This window comes from Polyodon spathula, chromosome 2 (assembly GCF_017654505.1).
Source record: "Polyodon spathula isolate WHYD16114869_AA chromosome 2, ASM1765450v1, whole genome shotgun sequence".
In the NCBI taxonomy this organism is placed as follows: domain Eukaryota; kingdom Metazoa; phylum Chordata; class Actinopteri; order Acipenseriformes; family Polyodontidae; genus Polyodon; species Polyodon spathula.
The window spans coordinates 5,466,056-5,480,517 of NC_054535.1; the positions used below are offsets into that span (position 1 = coordinate 5,466,056).

Sequence of the window (14,462 nt, forward strand, 5' to 3'; positions counted from 1 at the left end):
GATGATGTTTAAAACCAGAACAGGTTTTTAATAATAACACCAACAGAAATGCAACAGTCATAGAGTGAGCCTCTGGATTTCATCTTCTTTTCTTTTAGCGTTTCTACTTTGTCAGTCACATGCTTTTGTTACTTCAGGGCTTTAAATGTTTATATTTTGCCATTTTTAACTACATGTTCATACTTTGTTAGACCACTGTGAAATTCAAGATTTAAATAGCTGAAATCCGAGAAATTTAAAATTTGTGTCATGACTGAAATTTATGAAAATGTACTGTGAATTTGGTAGTGCCCTAATCATTATATATCCTAATATAATCTATTAGTGAGGACAAGTGTGGGTTTCATGAAGCTCACAAGCCTAATACCTCTCCAAGAGTTAAACACAGCTGTCTGTGAAGGTAGAGTGGCAATTTAACACATGTTGTGGGTGTGGCAGATTGGAAGTGCAGTCTGCTTTCAGTTGGTGATGTCAGTGGGGGAGAGAGGCTGCACCCTCTGACCAGCGGGAAACTTAATTAAATTATTTTCCAAGGAGTGGCAGGGCAATTAGGTTTCTGCTTCCTTGTTTACGGAGATAAAGAGGAGAGTGTTGCAGTAGTGGAAAAACTCCAATGCTTGGTTGAAAAGAAATGAAAATGGGACCGTGTTGACTTGTACCTAGTCAGATTAAAAGTTCTAAAGTACCTGGTGTTAGCGTTATTGCTGGGTTTTCTTTTTTACTAAGAATGTTGTTTTTGCTATGTAGATGATAGCAGTAACCTGGAACTCTGCCTGATTTACCTCCCTGTACATACAATAAAACCTTAAAAAAAATAAAAAATAATGCTTTTATTGCACAGTGTCCGGGTAAGCAAATGGAAAATGTGTCTTGTTGCTCGTATTAGCAGAGCCCACGTTTTAGGATCATTTAATTGCCCCAATTCAAATATTCAATGCCACACCATACTGCTTTGTTACACAAAAAGTACACAAAGCTACACTGTTGATGTCTAGCTTCTGACTGGCTAGTCTTGAGAGCCAGCGTTTCTTCTCTGTTGGCTAGACTGCTAGAGGTCCTGGTTTCAGAAGTCAGCACTACATCACTTTACATTGACATGCTGCAAATACATATTTAATTATACATTTTTACAAGACTATTTCCACAATTAAATATTTGTGCCATGTATGGAATATAAGTCGTATTAAGTGAACTTTCTTTCAAAAGCACACATTGACTCACCTTGTTTGAGTCCTTGGATCATCTTGTTGTAATCCTAGTGAAACTGTATTGCAAGTACTTTTAATACAGCAGCTTCTCTGGAGGCCTGCTTTCAGTCCAGCTCGGGTCACAGCAGTTGCCACTAAACCAGTCACTTGCTGTAATACAATTTTACAACTGAAATTATACCCTTTTTAATAAATTAAAAAAAAAAAAAAAAAAAAAAAAAAAAAAACAATATGCGAAGGAATTTTTAAAAACAGATAAGATGAAACCTCTTATGTTACTGCCAGTAGACTTTTCATGCTCTGCTTTATTTGTACACTTGTATAAAAGTGTGTTCGTAAAAACAGAGCAGAAAAAAGCACTCCACAGTAACCTCTACAGACTTCTAATAAAATCTGATCTCTTTAAAAATCTGCTCTCCTGGACTTGAGAAGAGTTGTACAATATATACAATAGAGTGCTGAATAAGGACTTGTGTGGATTACAGTATAATGCTCTGAAATACAACTGTAACTCTTAACATTTGCCAAGCAAACCATTGTTTTGCTCCGTGTAGGATTTGGCAAAGCTTGTTCCTAAAGTAACCTTAGTTTGGTAGCTGAAAACAAGGAACCAATGTCATCATAAATGAGAGGTCACACTTTAGAAACCATCTGTACTGTAGTAGATTAGCTTGCTATAGTTTGTACTGTTTAGAAAATCTATTAGAAGTAACTAAAGATCTTTGGCTTGCCACAGGTAGATCTGAAAGCTTCAGTTTAGCTTTTATTGCTGTTATTTATTCCAGCCATCTACAGGGACCCCATAGTGTTCAATTAGTACTGTAACATTAGAATTACTTGGTGTCTTTTTACAATACCCTACAATGCACTCTATGTGGCGCTACTGTTCATTGGCAGCGTACATGTCATAAATCTTTTAAACACTTTAACCAATTAATGTGTCCTGCTTTCGCTGTAAATTTACAGCATTGTGTTTCTCTGTTAATCTTTCAGAAGCAATACTCCGTCTGTGATCGTTCATCCAATGAAGCACCCCCTGCCAGCCGAATCTCCAGACACGGTGAAGAAACGGCGGATACACAGGTGTGACTACGAAGGGTGTAACAAAGTGTACACGAAGAGTTCCCACCTCAAAGCTCACAGACGAACACATACAGGTAAGGATCCAGGCCAACATAGCATGAGAGAAAATATTAATTAATAATAAGTAATCAATAATCAAATGAATGCTCAGAGGACCGCATTTGCTTTTTTACATATTGACACTCTCAAAGTATTGGAGTTTACGCAATACAATATAGTCATAACTGTTGTTATGTGCTAATTTTCAAAAAACTTTTTTTTAATTGGTAACCTATTTCACCCACAATGTCTCCTGCTGTTTGTGTTAGTCAAAAATATAACGCATTAAGGGGCTGATCAAAGGATACATGCAAAATGATTTGTGGCTGCAAAACACCCACATTGCAACCACAATCGGCATTTTGCACACACAAACCACGTTTAGCTGCCATAAAGTGGGACTTTAGTAGCCACTAAAAATGAGGTGCATGTAAAGAATTGCATTGTGCTTAATATTCCATAGGCTGCTGGGCAATTTGGATTTTGCAGCTGCAATTGTTTAATCTATGCCTGTCCTTTACATGAGCCCCTTAGTGTGTACAAAAAGGTTGTTTAGCTTTAAATGCAGTTGTAAATATGCCCACTAGATGTCATCACTGCTACAAAACTACTTCCTGAGATTTTGGTGTGGATGATCTATGATAAACTACGTTATTATTCATTATTTTATTTTTTTATTGTGATCTTGGTCCAGTATGATTTGTGCAATGCCAATCCGCACAAAGAAACCTAGTTAGGCTGAGTGAGTTTGAGCTGTAGTCAGTGAATGTTTGCTTTTTCCACAGGTGAGAAGCCCTACAAATGCATGTGGGAAGGCTGCACCTGGAAGTTTGCACGCTCTGATGAACTGACCAGACACTTCCGCAAGCACACTGGCATCAAGCCGTTCCAGTGCCCGAACTGCGAGCGCAGCTTCTCGCGCTCGGACCACCTGGCACTCCACAAGAAACGCCACTTACTCGTTTGAACCCGAGGTGTGAAAAAAAACTAAGCTTGTGTTAGCATTACTGGTTCAGCTGGCCTGAATCCTTCAAGACATGGTGTATGACAAAAACCTTTTTATTATAACGGTCAGTGTAAATGCACAGTAAACACACAGCGTACTTGTTTTTAATTATTCTGATAAAGACGGGTCAGACCTCTACAATGTGAACTTCTTTTTTTTTTTTGCTTTTCTAGGGCTGAATGCTTTTTATTAAGGATACATTTTTTAGAGTTTTTGTATAGGCATATAAAATGTGCCTTTTACTAGCTTTCTTTCAATTATTATTTCAGCTTCATGTAAAATGTGTATCAAACTTTTTGCCAGTTTATTTATGTTTTTATTTTGTTTTATTTGCAGATAGCAGCAGAATGCATTAGTGTTGCACATTGGTGTGACTGTCTCACTCAAGTACACTGTGAGCAGACCCGTATGTACATTTCGTGTTTTGTTTTTTTGTTTAATGTTCAGGAGTAGTCACATTGCATACGATTTTAACAAATACAATGTTGTGAAGGGCTGCTATAAAAATTACTCATCTGGTTTCAACTTACTTGGATTTTTTAATACATGCTCCATGTGTGCCGTAACTTTAAACTGCATAGATGTCTGGTTACAGCTAGATGTCTGGTAGTGGAGTCCCTTTTATATATGCCACCAGTGTGGAAAGAGGAAATGTAGTTCGCCAGGCACTTTATCCAAACCTAGGATTTCTAACATGGACCAAAGACATTGGAATACATTTGTTCTACAGGGAAAAACAAGTTAAATGCAAAAATAGTAAAATTCAAGGTGTAAACACCCCTGTAAAACTCGGGGTGTAAACACCCCTGTAACATGTACTTTTACTCAAGTGCTACTTGAGATAGCACTGCACTGAAGTAAAATTCACATTCTTGACAATACATATACTGCAAACAGCCAGTATATAAAACATTGAGCCCTGTGCTGATAAGTTTAGAGCAGCAGGCATGCTCTGTGGACAAACATACAATATAGCATTGGAATTTAAAATAGAATCACTTTTTGCATTTCCTTGAGCCAAGTAGAATGATAAATGAAAAATCTGGCTTGCACACAAAGAGCATTTAACAGATCTGTACATAATCTACACAATTCTTTTTTTGGATTTTTTTTAAGGTGTCCCAAGTGTTGTAATAACCCTGTGAATACAGGTTTACTTACTGGAATTTGAGGATGTGGTAAACTGATAAGTTATGAGTTGCAGAGCATTTTTTTCTAACTCTCAAAATGTGAATGTATATAATAACTGGGCATTGTTGTTTTTATAAAAAGTATTTTAGTTTTGGGAATAAATATGGTGAGTTTTTATATGGAGAAGCAGGTAGAAAAAGTGTTTATCTCTTTATTTTATTAAATTAAAAATAAAATGTGTGTTGTATTTAAATAACAAATATATAAGATGTGGAACACTATTTTCTTTGCACTTTAACTTATTTAAATCCAAATAAACCCTATACTGCGTTGCTGTTTCTTACTGAACTGAAGTGTCTTTTTAAAGTGATGCATGCTCCATAACGTGTCAAAACCTCCTATAGTAGCATTACAGTGTGCACAATCCTAAAAAAAACCCTACTGGAGAATATTAACTCTAAGCACTTGCTCTATTACTTTGGACACCCATCTGCATGAATGATGCTCATTAGAAGGGCTTTATCTTTTCCTCGGTATTGTGAGCATGGCTGGTGCCAAGGTTGAGGGTGATGGGCTTCAGTTATACTCCAATAACGGATGTGTTAAAATGAACACAGGGTTAATTTGATTAAGGGAAACAGTTTGTTAAAACAACAATGTGTTATGTTAAATGACAACACAGTAACGGTTAAATATAGCATGAGCTGTGTGTGCTTCTCAATCAGATATTTGGGTTGTACATTGCAATATTTCATGCATCATTTTAAATTGTAATTACTTAATTACAGGCACAAGTTTCTATGCAGACAACAGCAAAGTTCAAATATCATTGACCCATAAAATCCAAACTCTCCTTAGCGTGCCAAGAGCCATCCATCAGTAGAGTTATTACTTGTTTAAAACTGCAAAGTTTTTATACATAAGTTGTAATATATATATGTAATAGTGTAACTGTTAAGACTGGCTGGGCAAAATTGGCAATTAAGATTTTAGCATGCTTATTCATTTTATCGCAAAGAATATAATGTTATTAAAGACATGAATTTGTATTAAACTATATAACTTGTAATAATTTTAGGTTGGTAGTCCAAAGGGAATTCTGTAATGACTTTTTTTGTCATGTGAAACTGTGAACACAAGTCTTTACTGTACAATCTTATTCTTTATTCATTACTGCATTATTGTATATCATTTAATAAAACTATAAGGACATTAAAAAAATTCTTGGCTTAGATTTTTTTTATACTTTATTTGCTGAAACACAGGGATTACTGACCATAGAGAAATGGTGCAATGGCTACCCCCAGAATATGGACATCACTGGTGTAATAAATCTTCAAAATGCACAAGAAAGCAGAAGTGAGATCCGATACCAACTGGAAAAGGAGCCACTTTGTGGATGACAGTGGGGAGCTGAAAGGCTTTATTAACACATGCAAACTTCTCTTTGATTATTTTATTGAAATTACAGTATAATTGTACATGAAACATACTGGTAAATGTGCAAATGTCCACTTTTATTCCATAAAATGGAAACATTAGACCACAAGGGGGAGGGGTATAAAACAGAACAAATGCATATGTTTTTTTAAATGAACAAAATAAAGTACTCCCAATCAAATATGTAAACTCAGTGTGTGCTTGTGATGAGCAAGAGGTAGGAATTGGAATACATAGTTGCAGTACAGTACTGTGAATGTGCATTATTATTATTATTATTATTATTATTATTATTATTATTATTATTATATTTTTTTTAATATACACTTACTAAGTCACTTTACCAACAGGAACAGTAACAAACAAACAACCAGTAAACTACCAGCGTTGATGAGGATAGACCATTACTGGTGAACAGGGCAGTCAAAAAGCAGCTTGTGAGATTTCTTAGGGCCTGATATTCTATAGCAAGACTGTTGACATATGAGGTTGAGAGTAACATGGTTCCACAGACAGGTCTGCAGTTCATGCTGGTACTGTTTTTACTATAAACTACAGTAATGATAATGATGGGCAGGTAAAATTCTAGGCCATGTAAAAACACCTAGCCCATTGAGCAGTGTTGCCAGGTCCGGGGTTTTCCTGCAGAATTGGGCTATTTTAAAAACACAGCTGCAGGAAATATTAAAGAGTCGTGGGTTGATAATGTAATTGGTGGTAGTTTAAAAGATTGAAATTGTTTTCATGTTTGCAGTAGTGTTTGGGATACAGTACCAGCATTAGTATTTCAATAAAGGGATCACGCTGTTAATTCAGTTGCTGGTCTGGTATGAATATTGATTTGTCCCTTTAGAGCGTCCATGTACTGGGGCTTGTAGTTTTTATCAGATTTTTATTATTTTTTTTAATTTTTTATGCATAGGCCTGCGTGTTAATAATAAGCTTACAGTTAAAACAAATAATTGGGCTATTTTGGGGGCGATTTTAAGTGACTTTGGGCTATAAACCCAGTAGAAATCTGGCAACCCTGCCATTGAAGGAATGCTTGAAACTGGCATGCGCAACAGTTTGTTCACAATAAGACCACCAGAGCCCATGCCAAAAATGATGAAGACCTGCTTACTGTATTTTCACATGTTCTACAGAATAAAGTGCATCCTTCAGAACGGCTATCCAAAAATGTAACACGAATATAGTCGTAATTCTAACCTCTACATTACCATCCCATAGCCGTCTCAACATCGAATCCTAAATATGTATGCCTGCCGGCATTGCATAAATGATCAGCTTTTTTAAAATAATACATACTTGTGCTGTCTTTGGGGCTTTTCTATAGCTTTGTGTCAGTATTTTACCAACATTCAAATCAGTTTAAATGAAGGATAGAGTCTAAATATTTTTGTTTGAAATAAATTATAAAGGGAAACTGGTCAAATTAAAATGCTGCTCATGCCACCTTGCCACTCTGAATCATACCGAAACTAATGTGTGGACAAAACAGATGTTAAAAAGCAGTACAGATATGTCTTCATTTCCTTTTGTGCACTTTCCACTTTGCACTACAGCAACTAAATAATAATAGTGATTGCGGTGCGTGTGGGTGTCTGCATTCGGTGATAGCACAATACACTCAAGTAAGGTCAGTATAATGTTTACGCATAACTTCAAGAACTTATATTAATTGTTTTTAACTACACACATATAAACGAGACAGGAAACACACGCTTCAGAAAGCCTTCTAGAACGAAAACTGATGAAAATGTTATGCTAAAAATATGCGACTTAACTCGATTGATGTTTGAAATGACTTCTTATATAGTAAAGCGTTTGTTTGTTTTTGTTGTTGTTGTTGTTTTTGTTTTTTTTTACGGTTAACAGTGTAATGCTGTGCTGTGAGATTTACTTTTCTTGCCTGTGCAATGCTTTCTAATTTTCTGTTTTGTAATAAGCTGCAATAAATGTTGTGGTAAGAAGGTATAGCAAATACGATTCCAACTTGTATTTTAGTTTAAGTGTACTGCGCGTCTTGATTGCTGGGATTACTCCACCTGTAAATAATATATAAAGGTAATAAAAACAGGATTATTGAAGGCCTTTGTGGTTAAAAATAAATAAATAAATAAAAAGATTTATAATTCGTAGTAAGTTAAATGTGTATAACATATTGTCTTTTATTACGATAGGTGCAAATGCCAAATTGAGTCAACACGCAACTACCATGTGTATTACCACCAGAAGTTGGTTACTTATTCCCTAGTCGACAAAGCAGCGTGTCCTTTTTCTGTGTGTTTTTTAACTCATTACACATCATGCTCAATTACAATATCGCCACTGTTTAAAAAATAATCGCTCCTTCTTTAAAAACAAAACACGGAAATATTAATAACAAATCTGTATCATAGCGGTACCCTATATTACCCTCTTGTTTTGCATCCTTGCTCACTAAATATCAAGGTAACCCTAAACAGGTTATTGTCTCCTCTTTGCAGAAACACTAAAGATTTTAGTGAGCCAGCCGTACCCCACAAGCAGCAGCACTCCAAAGTGTAGCCCACCATAACCAATACAGAACTCGTGGGGGCACGACTTTTGCATATACCTCTCTTAGACGCCTTGCTCACTAAATATCTAGATATCCCTAGATAGGGTATAACCCCCTCTTTGAAAAAACACTAAAGATTTGAGTGAGCAAGCCGTACCCCACGAGTAGCAGCACTCCAAAGTGTAGCCCATTATAACCAATACAAAACACGTCGGGGCACGTCTTTTGATGCCCCATTTACCCTCCTTAGACACCTTTCTCACTAAATATCTAGGCATCCCTAGATAATTTATCACCCCCTCTTTGCAGAAACACTAAAGATTTGAGTGAGCAAGCCATACCCCACGAGCAGCAGCACTCCAAAGTGTAACCAATAAAAATGCATAGGAACCCCATTGCTCTTGTTTATAAACAGGGTCCAATGTATGGCGCACTCAGGAATAGGGATGCATGTCTGTGTTAATCACTTTATAAAAATAATGTTCTCGATTACCCAAGTACCTTGTTTTTTTATTTTGTTTTGTTTTCACTGCAGGGGCCATAAACTAAAAGCGGGTGTTCACGTTATTTTGACAAAAGATATTTCGAATATGTTGCGCTACATGAAGTGGCTGAAAAACAGGACTTTTTAAAGATTTTGAGCAAAATATCGGGACACCGGGACCTTTGTTGAAAAACCGGGACTGTCCTGGCTAAACCAGGACGTCGGTTCACCCTAACCAATCAGAATACATAAAAAAAAACATGCATTGTAAATAAATGTAAATTAACTACACATATTCTAATAGGGGCTGGTCATTATACAATAGTAGCTACGTAGGGGCTGGTCATTATACAGTAGTACCTACGTAGGGGCTGGTCATTATACAGTAGTACTTTCGTGGTGGCTGGTCATTTTACAGTCATGCAGCGTAATTACAAGGGTAGCCAATCACCTTCGAGATAACATTCTTTTAATTTCAGACATGAAATACACTTTTAAAAAATCAAGAATAAGGAAAATTGCAAATCATTGCTGCGAGAGATTGTCTTCTACGGTGCAATGTTGACCACAACACGGTTCAGTTTGTATTAACAATGTACACAACTGTTTTTTTTTTTTTTTTAATAATTATATTTATGTCAGTTTTACAGTTCTATATTGAGTTACCATAGCTAATATTAGATTCAGTGTCAGATCTTTAAACACATGTTTAAAGTTAGTTCCAGTGGGGTTACCACTGAATTAAAGCGATTTCTGAGGCTCTGAAGCCACTGACTGATGCTCATCTTGGAGGGTACAGGTCTGTCCATCTTTCACATTACCCAATGCCAAGTCCATATACTGCCATGAATTGGAATGGCAGATGTAAGGCGACTTTTAATTGGATCATTTATTATATGTAGTATTTTGTTTAAATTCATTGGTTCTCATTTCATTTTCAATGATCTGATTGGCCAAATTAGTAAGTGTAATAATTAGAATTACAACATGTACTAAATGTTTGAAACATGTATTAATATTTGACCCAAATGGCCTTCCATGTAACATCACTAATGCAATTGAATACACTTGTAATTAATCTCCTTTTAATGGCTGGTAAGTTTATAGTACGGATAATAACATAAGACACGTACTTGCCTGTGGACTGTATAGTTTGCCCTGTAGTTGAATTTTAAACTGTTACCGGTTCGCGTCCAGCCTCTGCCCATTTCATATCAGTGTGCTGAGATGACAAGCCATTGCACACAATGTAAAGAGCTGTGTTACCATCAGTGTTGTCAACATTAACAAAAAACATTAAATGCCATTATAGAAATGTTATCCCAGTCTTTATAAAGGTGCTTTAGTGCTGACGTTAATAGGGCTCTGTTTCCTCAGACTGATTAAAAAAAAAGCAATACAGGATTTTGGTTGGCTATCAGTAATTACAAGCAGACGGGCTGTATAATGCAGCTATGGATACATCTAGAGTCTAACAAAGTAATGTTTTTTGTTTTTTTTCTTGTTTAGTGAACCACTCTTGGAATATTGACATCACCAAGGAACCTGTCCATTCTCCAAACTAAAGAGAAACAGTCATGATGAACATTGTGTTACTGATTGTCTGCAATGTACTGCTAACCAGTTCTCAAGAGAACCGTCCAGTTGAAGAAAGGCAGAACTATTCATCATATTCCCTGACTTCTGTTCCACGCAGTTTGCCACTCTATACAGTTTTATTGGACGTGTCCGACAACAATATAAGCCAACTGAAAAGGGATGACTTTTCTGAAATGCCTGCCTTAAAGTTCCTTAATTTATCACACAATAATATAAAAGAGATCAGTGATGACATTTTTAAATCCAATATGAAACTGGAATATCTTAATCTGTCCCATAATGAGCTTTATAATATTTCCTGTGGTTTTTTAGTTCATGTTACTGAGCTTAAGGTTTTGGATATTTCCAACAACAAATTTGCTCTAATGACTCTTGGTAGTGTCTTTGGCTCCATGGAAAAGCTGGAATATTTAAGTCTGAGTGCTGAAACACTGCAAAGACATGAACTAAAGCATATCAAAAGTGTCTGGCTGAAAAAAGTTTTTCTGGGATTTAACAACCTCCTTGACAATGAATATGAAAAAACAGACACAATTACCATTGTTTTAAAAAGCAAATACTGTATTGACTATTTCAATGATAAGACGGATTGTTATGTTGGATTTGCCTTACGTCAACGCAAAGCAAATTTTAAGGTGACAAGTCTAACTTTAATAGATGTTAGGTTGTCTTGGCAATATCTTATCAATCAAACACTGCAACCATCAATTAAACATCTTAATGTGCATAATCTAAATATTACAGGAAAGATTATTCCCACTAATATAACAAAAAACACCTCTCTGGAGACATTAAAAATAAACAGAGGAACAATATCTACATTTATTTTTCTTCAAAATGATCTTTACAATTTTTTTATCAACAGGGTGATAAAGAACCTTACCATAGACAACACTCCCATTGTACACATGACCTGTCCCTATAAAACCAGCACACTTAAACAGTTAGACTTCTCCAGCAATGCATTTTCTGACGGTGTGTTTTCCAGTACTAGAGAGCCCATCTGTAAAACGCTGACCAACCTGAACACGCTCATTTTAATGGGAAATAAACTGGAGAAGCTTCACCAATTGAGTGTCACAACAAAATACATGAAGGCATTAAAATATCTGGATGCTAGCACCAACTCACTGACATATGAGTTTGGGGATTGTACCTGGACTGAGAGTATAATTGCCCTAAATGTATCATCAAATAGCTTGGATCATTTAGTTTTCAAATGTTTACCCCGAAACACACAAATCCTGGATCTACAGAACAACCAAATAGCCAGTGTCCCCGAAGACATGGTTCACCTTGAGGCTTTGAAAGAACTTTACCTAGGGTCAAACAGGTTGCTTGACATACCAGACTGCAACAGTTTTAGAAAACTTGAAATGCTCTTTATAGATGCTAATTCTCTCCATACCCCATCAATCCATTTCCTCAGTAGCTGCAAGAACCTACGAGTTTTTCATGCCGGCAATAATCCATTCATGTGCACATGCAGTTTGAGGGATTTTGCCAAGATTAAAGAACAATCAAGAATTGAATTCATTGGATGGCCGGATGCCTATAGCTGCAGCTACCCAGAAGCCTTCAGAGGAATATCTCTGAAGGACTTCCATGTTCCTGAAATGTCGTGCAATTTGACCCTTCTACTTGTCACTATTCTCTGCCCCATGATAGTGATAACCATTGCAATTGCAGTGCTCTGCATACACTGTGATGCACTCTGGTATATGAGAATGATGTGGCAGTGGACCCAAACAAAGCGGAGAGTGAAGGCAAACAGATGTCAGAAAACTCCAGAAGGTCTGATGTATAATGCATTTGTGTCCTACAGCCAGCTTGATTCCATTTGGGTAAAGGAGTACCTTTTACCCAACCTAGAAGAAGACAAGTCTGTTCAAATATGTCTGCACGAGAGAGATTTCATACCGGGGAAAAGTATAATTGAAAATATAATCAGCTGCATCGAAAAAAGCTACAAGTCCATCTTTGTTTTATCCCCAAATTTCATACAGAGTGAGTGGTGCCACTATGAACTCTACTTTGCACACCACCAACTTCTAACTGCAAACTCGGATCATTTAATCTTGATTCTACTGGAGCCTATCTCCCAGTACATGATTCCTTCCAAGTATTACAAACTGAAAGCTCTGATGGCCAAGAGGACCTACTTTAAGTGGCCAAAGGACAAAAACAAACATAAGCTGTTCTGGGCCCATCTGAGAGCAGCAATCCAGATACACCTGGCAGGAGCAGCAGAGGACACAGCTGAAAGTAAGCTGTGATACTTCAATAACAATATCCATAGACATGCTCATTGTACAATGTACTCGCTCAATGCAAACACAATGAACAGAAATGAAAGAACAAAAAGTACTGCGCATTTCTTGCCATTTATTTCTATTTTGTTTCTTTTTGTCATAAAGAAACACAAAGGCACTCTTCAACCATGAATGAAAATAGGGTAGTCAGTATTGCAGCATAGACCTCTACATGTTGTAACAAACCCTAACATAGATTGCTGTCACCCCAGTAATACAGTAGTTACCGAACTGTATGTCTAGTACTGTTGCCCCTTTAAGTTATTGGTGATTCCAAAGGTTTATGGGAGGTTCAAATAGTTGGCAGAATATCGGCTTGCACCAGGAGGGTAGATATTGACTGACATGATTGGAAGTTCGACAGCCAACACCCACCCACTAATCCACCCTCCCATCTACCCTCCCAATCCCCCACATATCCACCCTCCCACACACCCTCCCATCCACCTGCCCGTCAACCCACCCAATCCCCCACATATACACCCTCCCATCCACCTACCCAATCCCCCACATATCCACTCTCCCACACACCCTCCCATCCACCTGCCCGTCAACCCACCCAATCCCCCACATATACACCCTCCCACACACCCTCCCATCCACCTGCCCGTCAACCCACCCAATCCCCCACATATACACCCTCCCATCCACCTACCCAATCCCCCACATATCCACCCTCCCACACACCTTCCCATCCACCTGCCCGTCAACCCACCCAATCCCCCACATATACACCCTCCCATCCACCTACCCAATCCCCCACATATCCACCCTCCCACACACCTTCCCATCCACCTGCCCGTCAACCCACCCAATCCCCCACATATACACCCTCCCACACACCTTCCCATCCACCTGCCCGTCAACCCACCCAATCCCCCACATATCCACCCTCCCATCCACCTACCCAATCCCCCACATATCCACCCTCCCACACACCCTCCCATCCACCTGCCCGTCAACCCACCCAATCCCCCACATATCCACCCTCCCACACACCCTCCCATCCACCTGCCCGTCAACCCACCCAATCCCCCACCCACACACCCTCCCATGCCATCCCCACCCATCCCACACACCCTCCCATCCACCCACCCATCCACCCACCCATCAGCCCTCCCAATCCCCCACATATCCACCCTCCCACATACATAAGAACATAAGAAAGTTTACAAACGAGAGGAGGCCATTCGGCCCATCTTGCTCGTTTGGTTGTTAGTAGCTTATTGATCCCAGAATCTCATCAAGCAGCTTCTTGAAGGATCCCAGGGTGTCAGCTTCAACAACATTACTGGGGAGTTGATTCCAGACCCTCACAATTCTCTGTGTAAAAAAGTGCCTCCTATTTTCTGTTCTGAATGCCCCTTTGTCTAATCTCCATTTGTGACCCCTGGTCCTTGTTTCTTTTTTCAGGCTGAAAAAGTCCCTTGGGTCGACACTGTCAATACCTTTTAGAATTTTGAATGCTTGAATTAGGTCGCCACGTAGTCTTCTTTGTTCAAGACTGAACAGATTAAATTCTTTTAGCCTGTCTGCATATGACATGCCTTTTAAGCCCGGAATAATTCTGGTCGCTCTTCTTTGCACTCTTTCTAGAGCAGCAATATCTTTTTTATAG

The 14,462-nt window shown here is 38.1% G+C and overlaps 3 protein-coding genes across 3 annotated transcripts in view; all 3 read left to right on the forward strand.

Moving 5' to 3' along the window:
- Window positions 1-5,688, forward strand: part of LOC121329195 (Krueppel-like factor 3) — a 29,534-nt gene extending 23,846 nt beyond the window's left edge. Inside the window, exons 7-8 of the mRNA XM_041274658.1 lie at window positions 2,202-2,365; window positions 3,116-5,688. Coding sequence (XP_041130592.1) covers window positions 2,202-2,365; window positions 3,116-3,297 — 346 coding nt within the window. The 3' untranslated portion in view covers window positions 3,298-5,688. The remainder of the gene's footprint in view (window positions 1-2,201; window positions 2,366-3,115) is intronic.
- A 4,767-nt stretch (window positions 5,689-10,455) lies between these two features.
- On the forward strand, window positions 10,456-13,256 carry tlr1 (toll-like receptor 1). The gene has a single exon (XM_041274671.1). It carries the CDS (start codon window positions 10,511-10,513, stop codon window positions 12,806-12,808), a length of 2,298 nt encoding a protein of 765 aa, XP_041130605.1. The 5' UTR covers window positions 10,456-10,510; the 3' UTR covers window positions 12,809-13,256.
- Window positions 13,190-13,999, forward strand: LOC121328757 (early nodulin-75-like). The gene has a single exon (XM_041273800.1). The coding sequence runs from the start codon at window positions 13,190-13,192 to the stop codon at window positions 13,997-13,999; it is 810 nt and encodes a 269-aa protein (XP_041129734.1).
- Window positions 14,000-14,462: the final 463 nt, after the last annotated feature.

Excerpts from the sequence above, each read along its gene's own strand:
- tlr1 (XM_041274671.1), top strand. The coding sequence starts at position 10,511 with ATGATGAACATTGTGTTACTGATTGTCTGCAATGTACTGCTAACCAGT.
- LOC121328757 (XM_041273800.1), top strand. The coding sequence starts at position 13,190 with ATGATTGGAAGTTCGACAGCCAACACCCACCCACTAATCCACCCTCCC.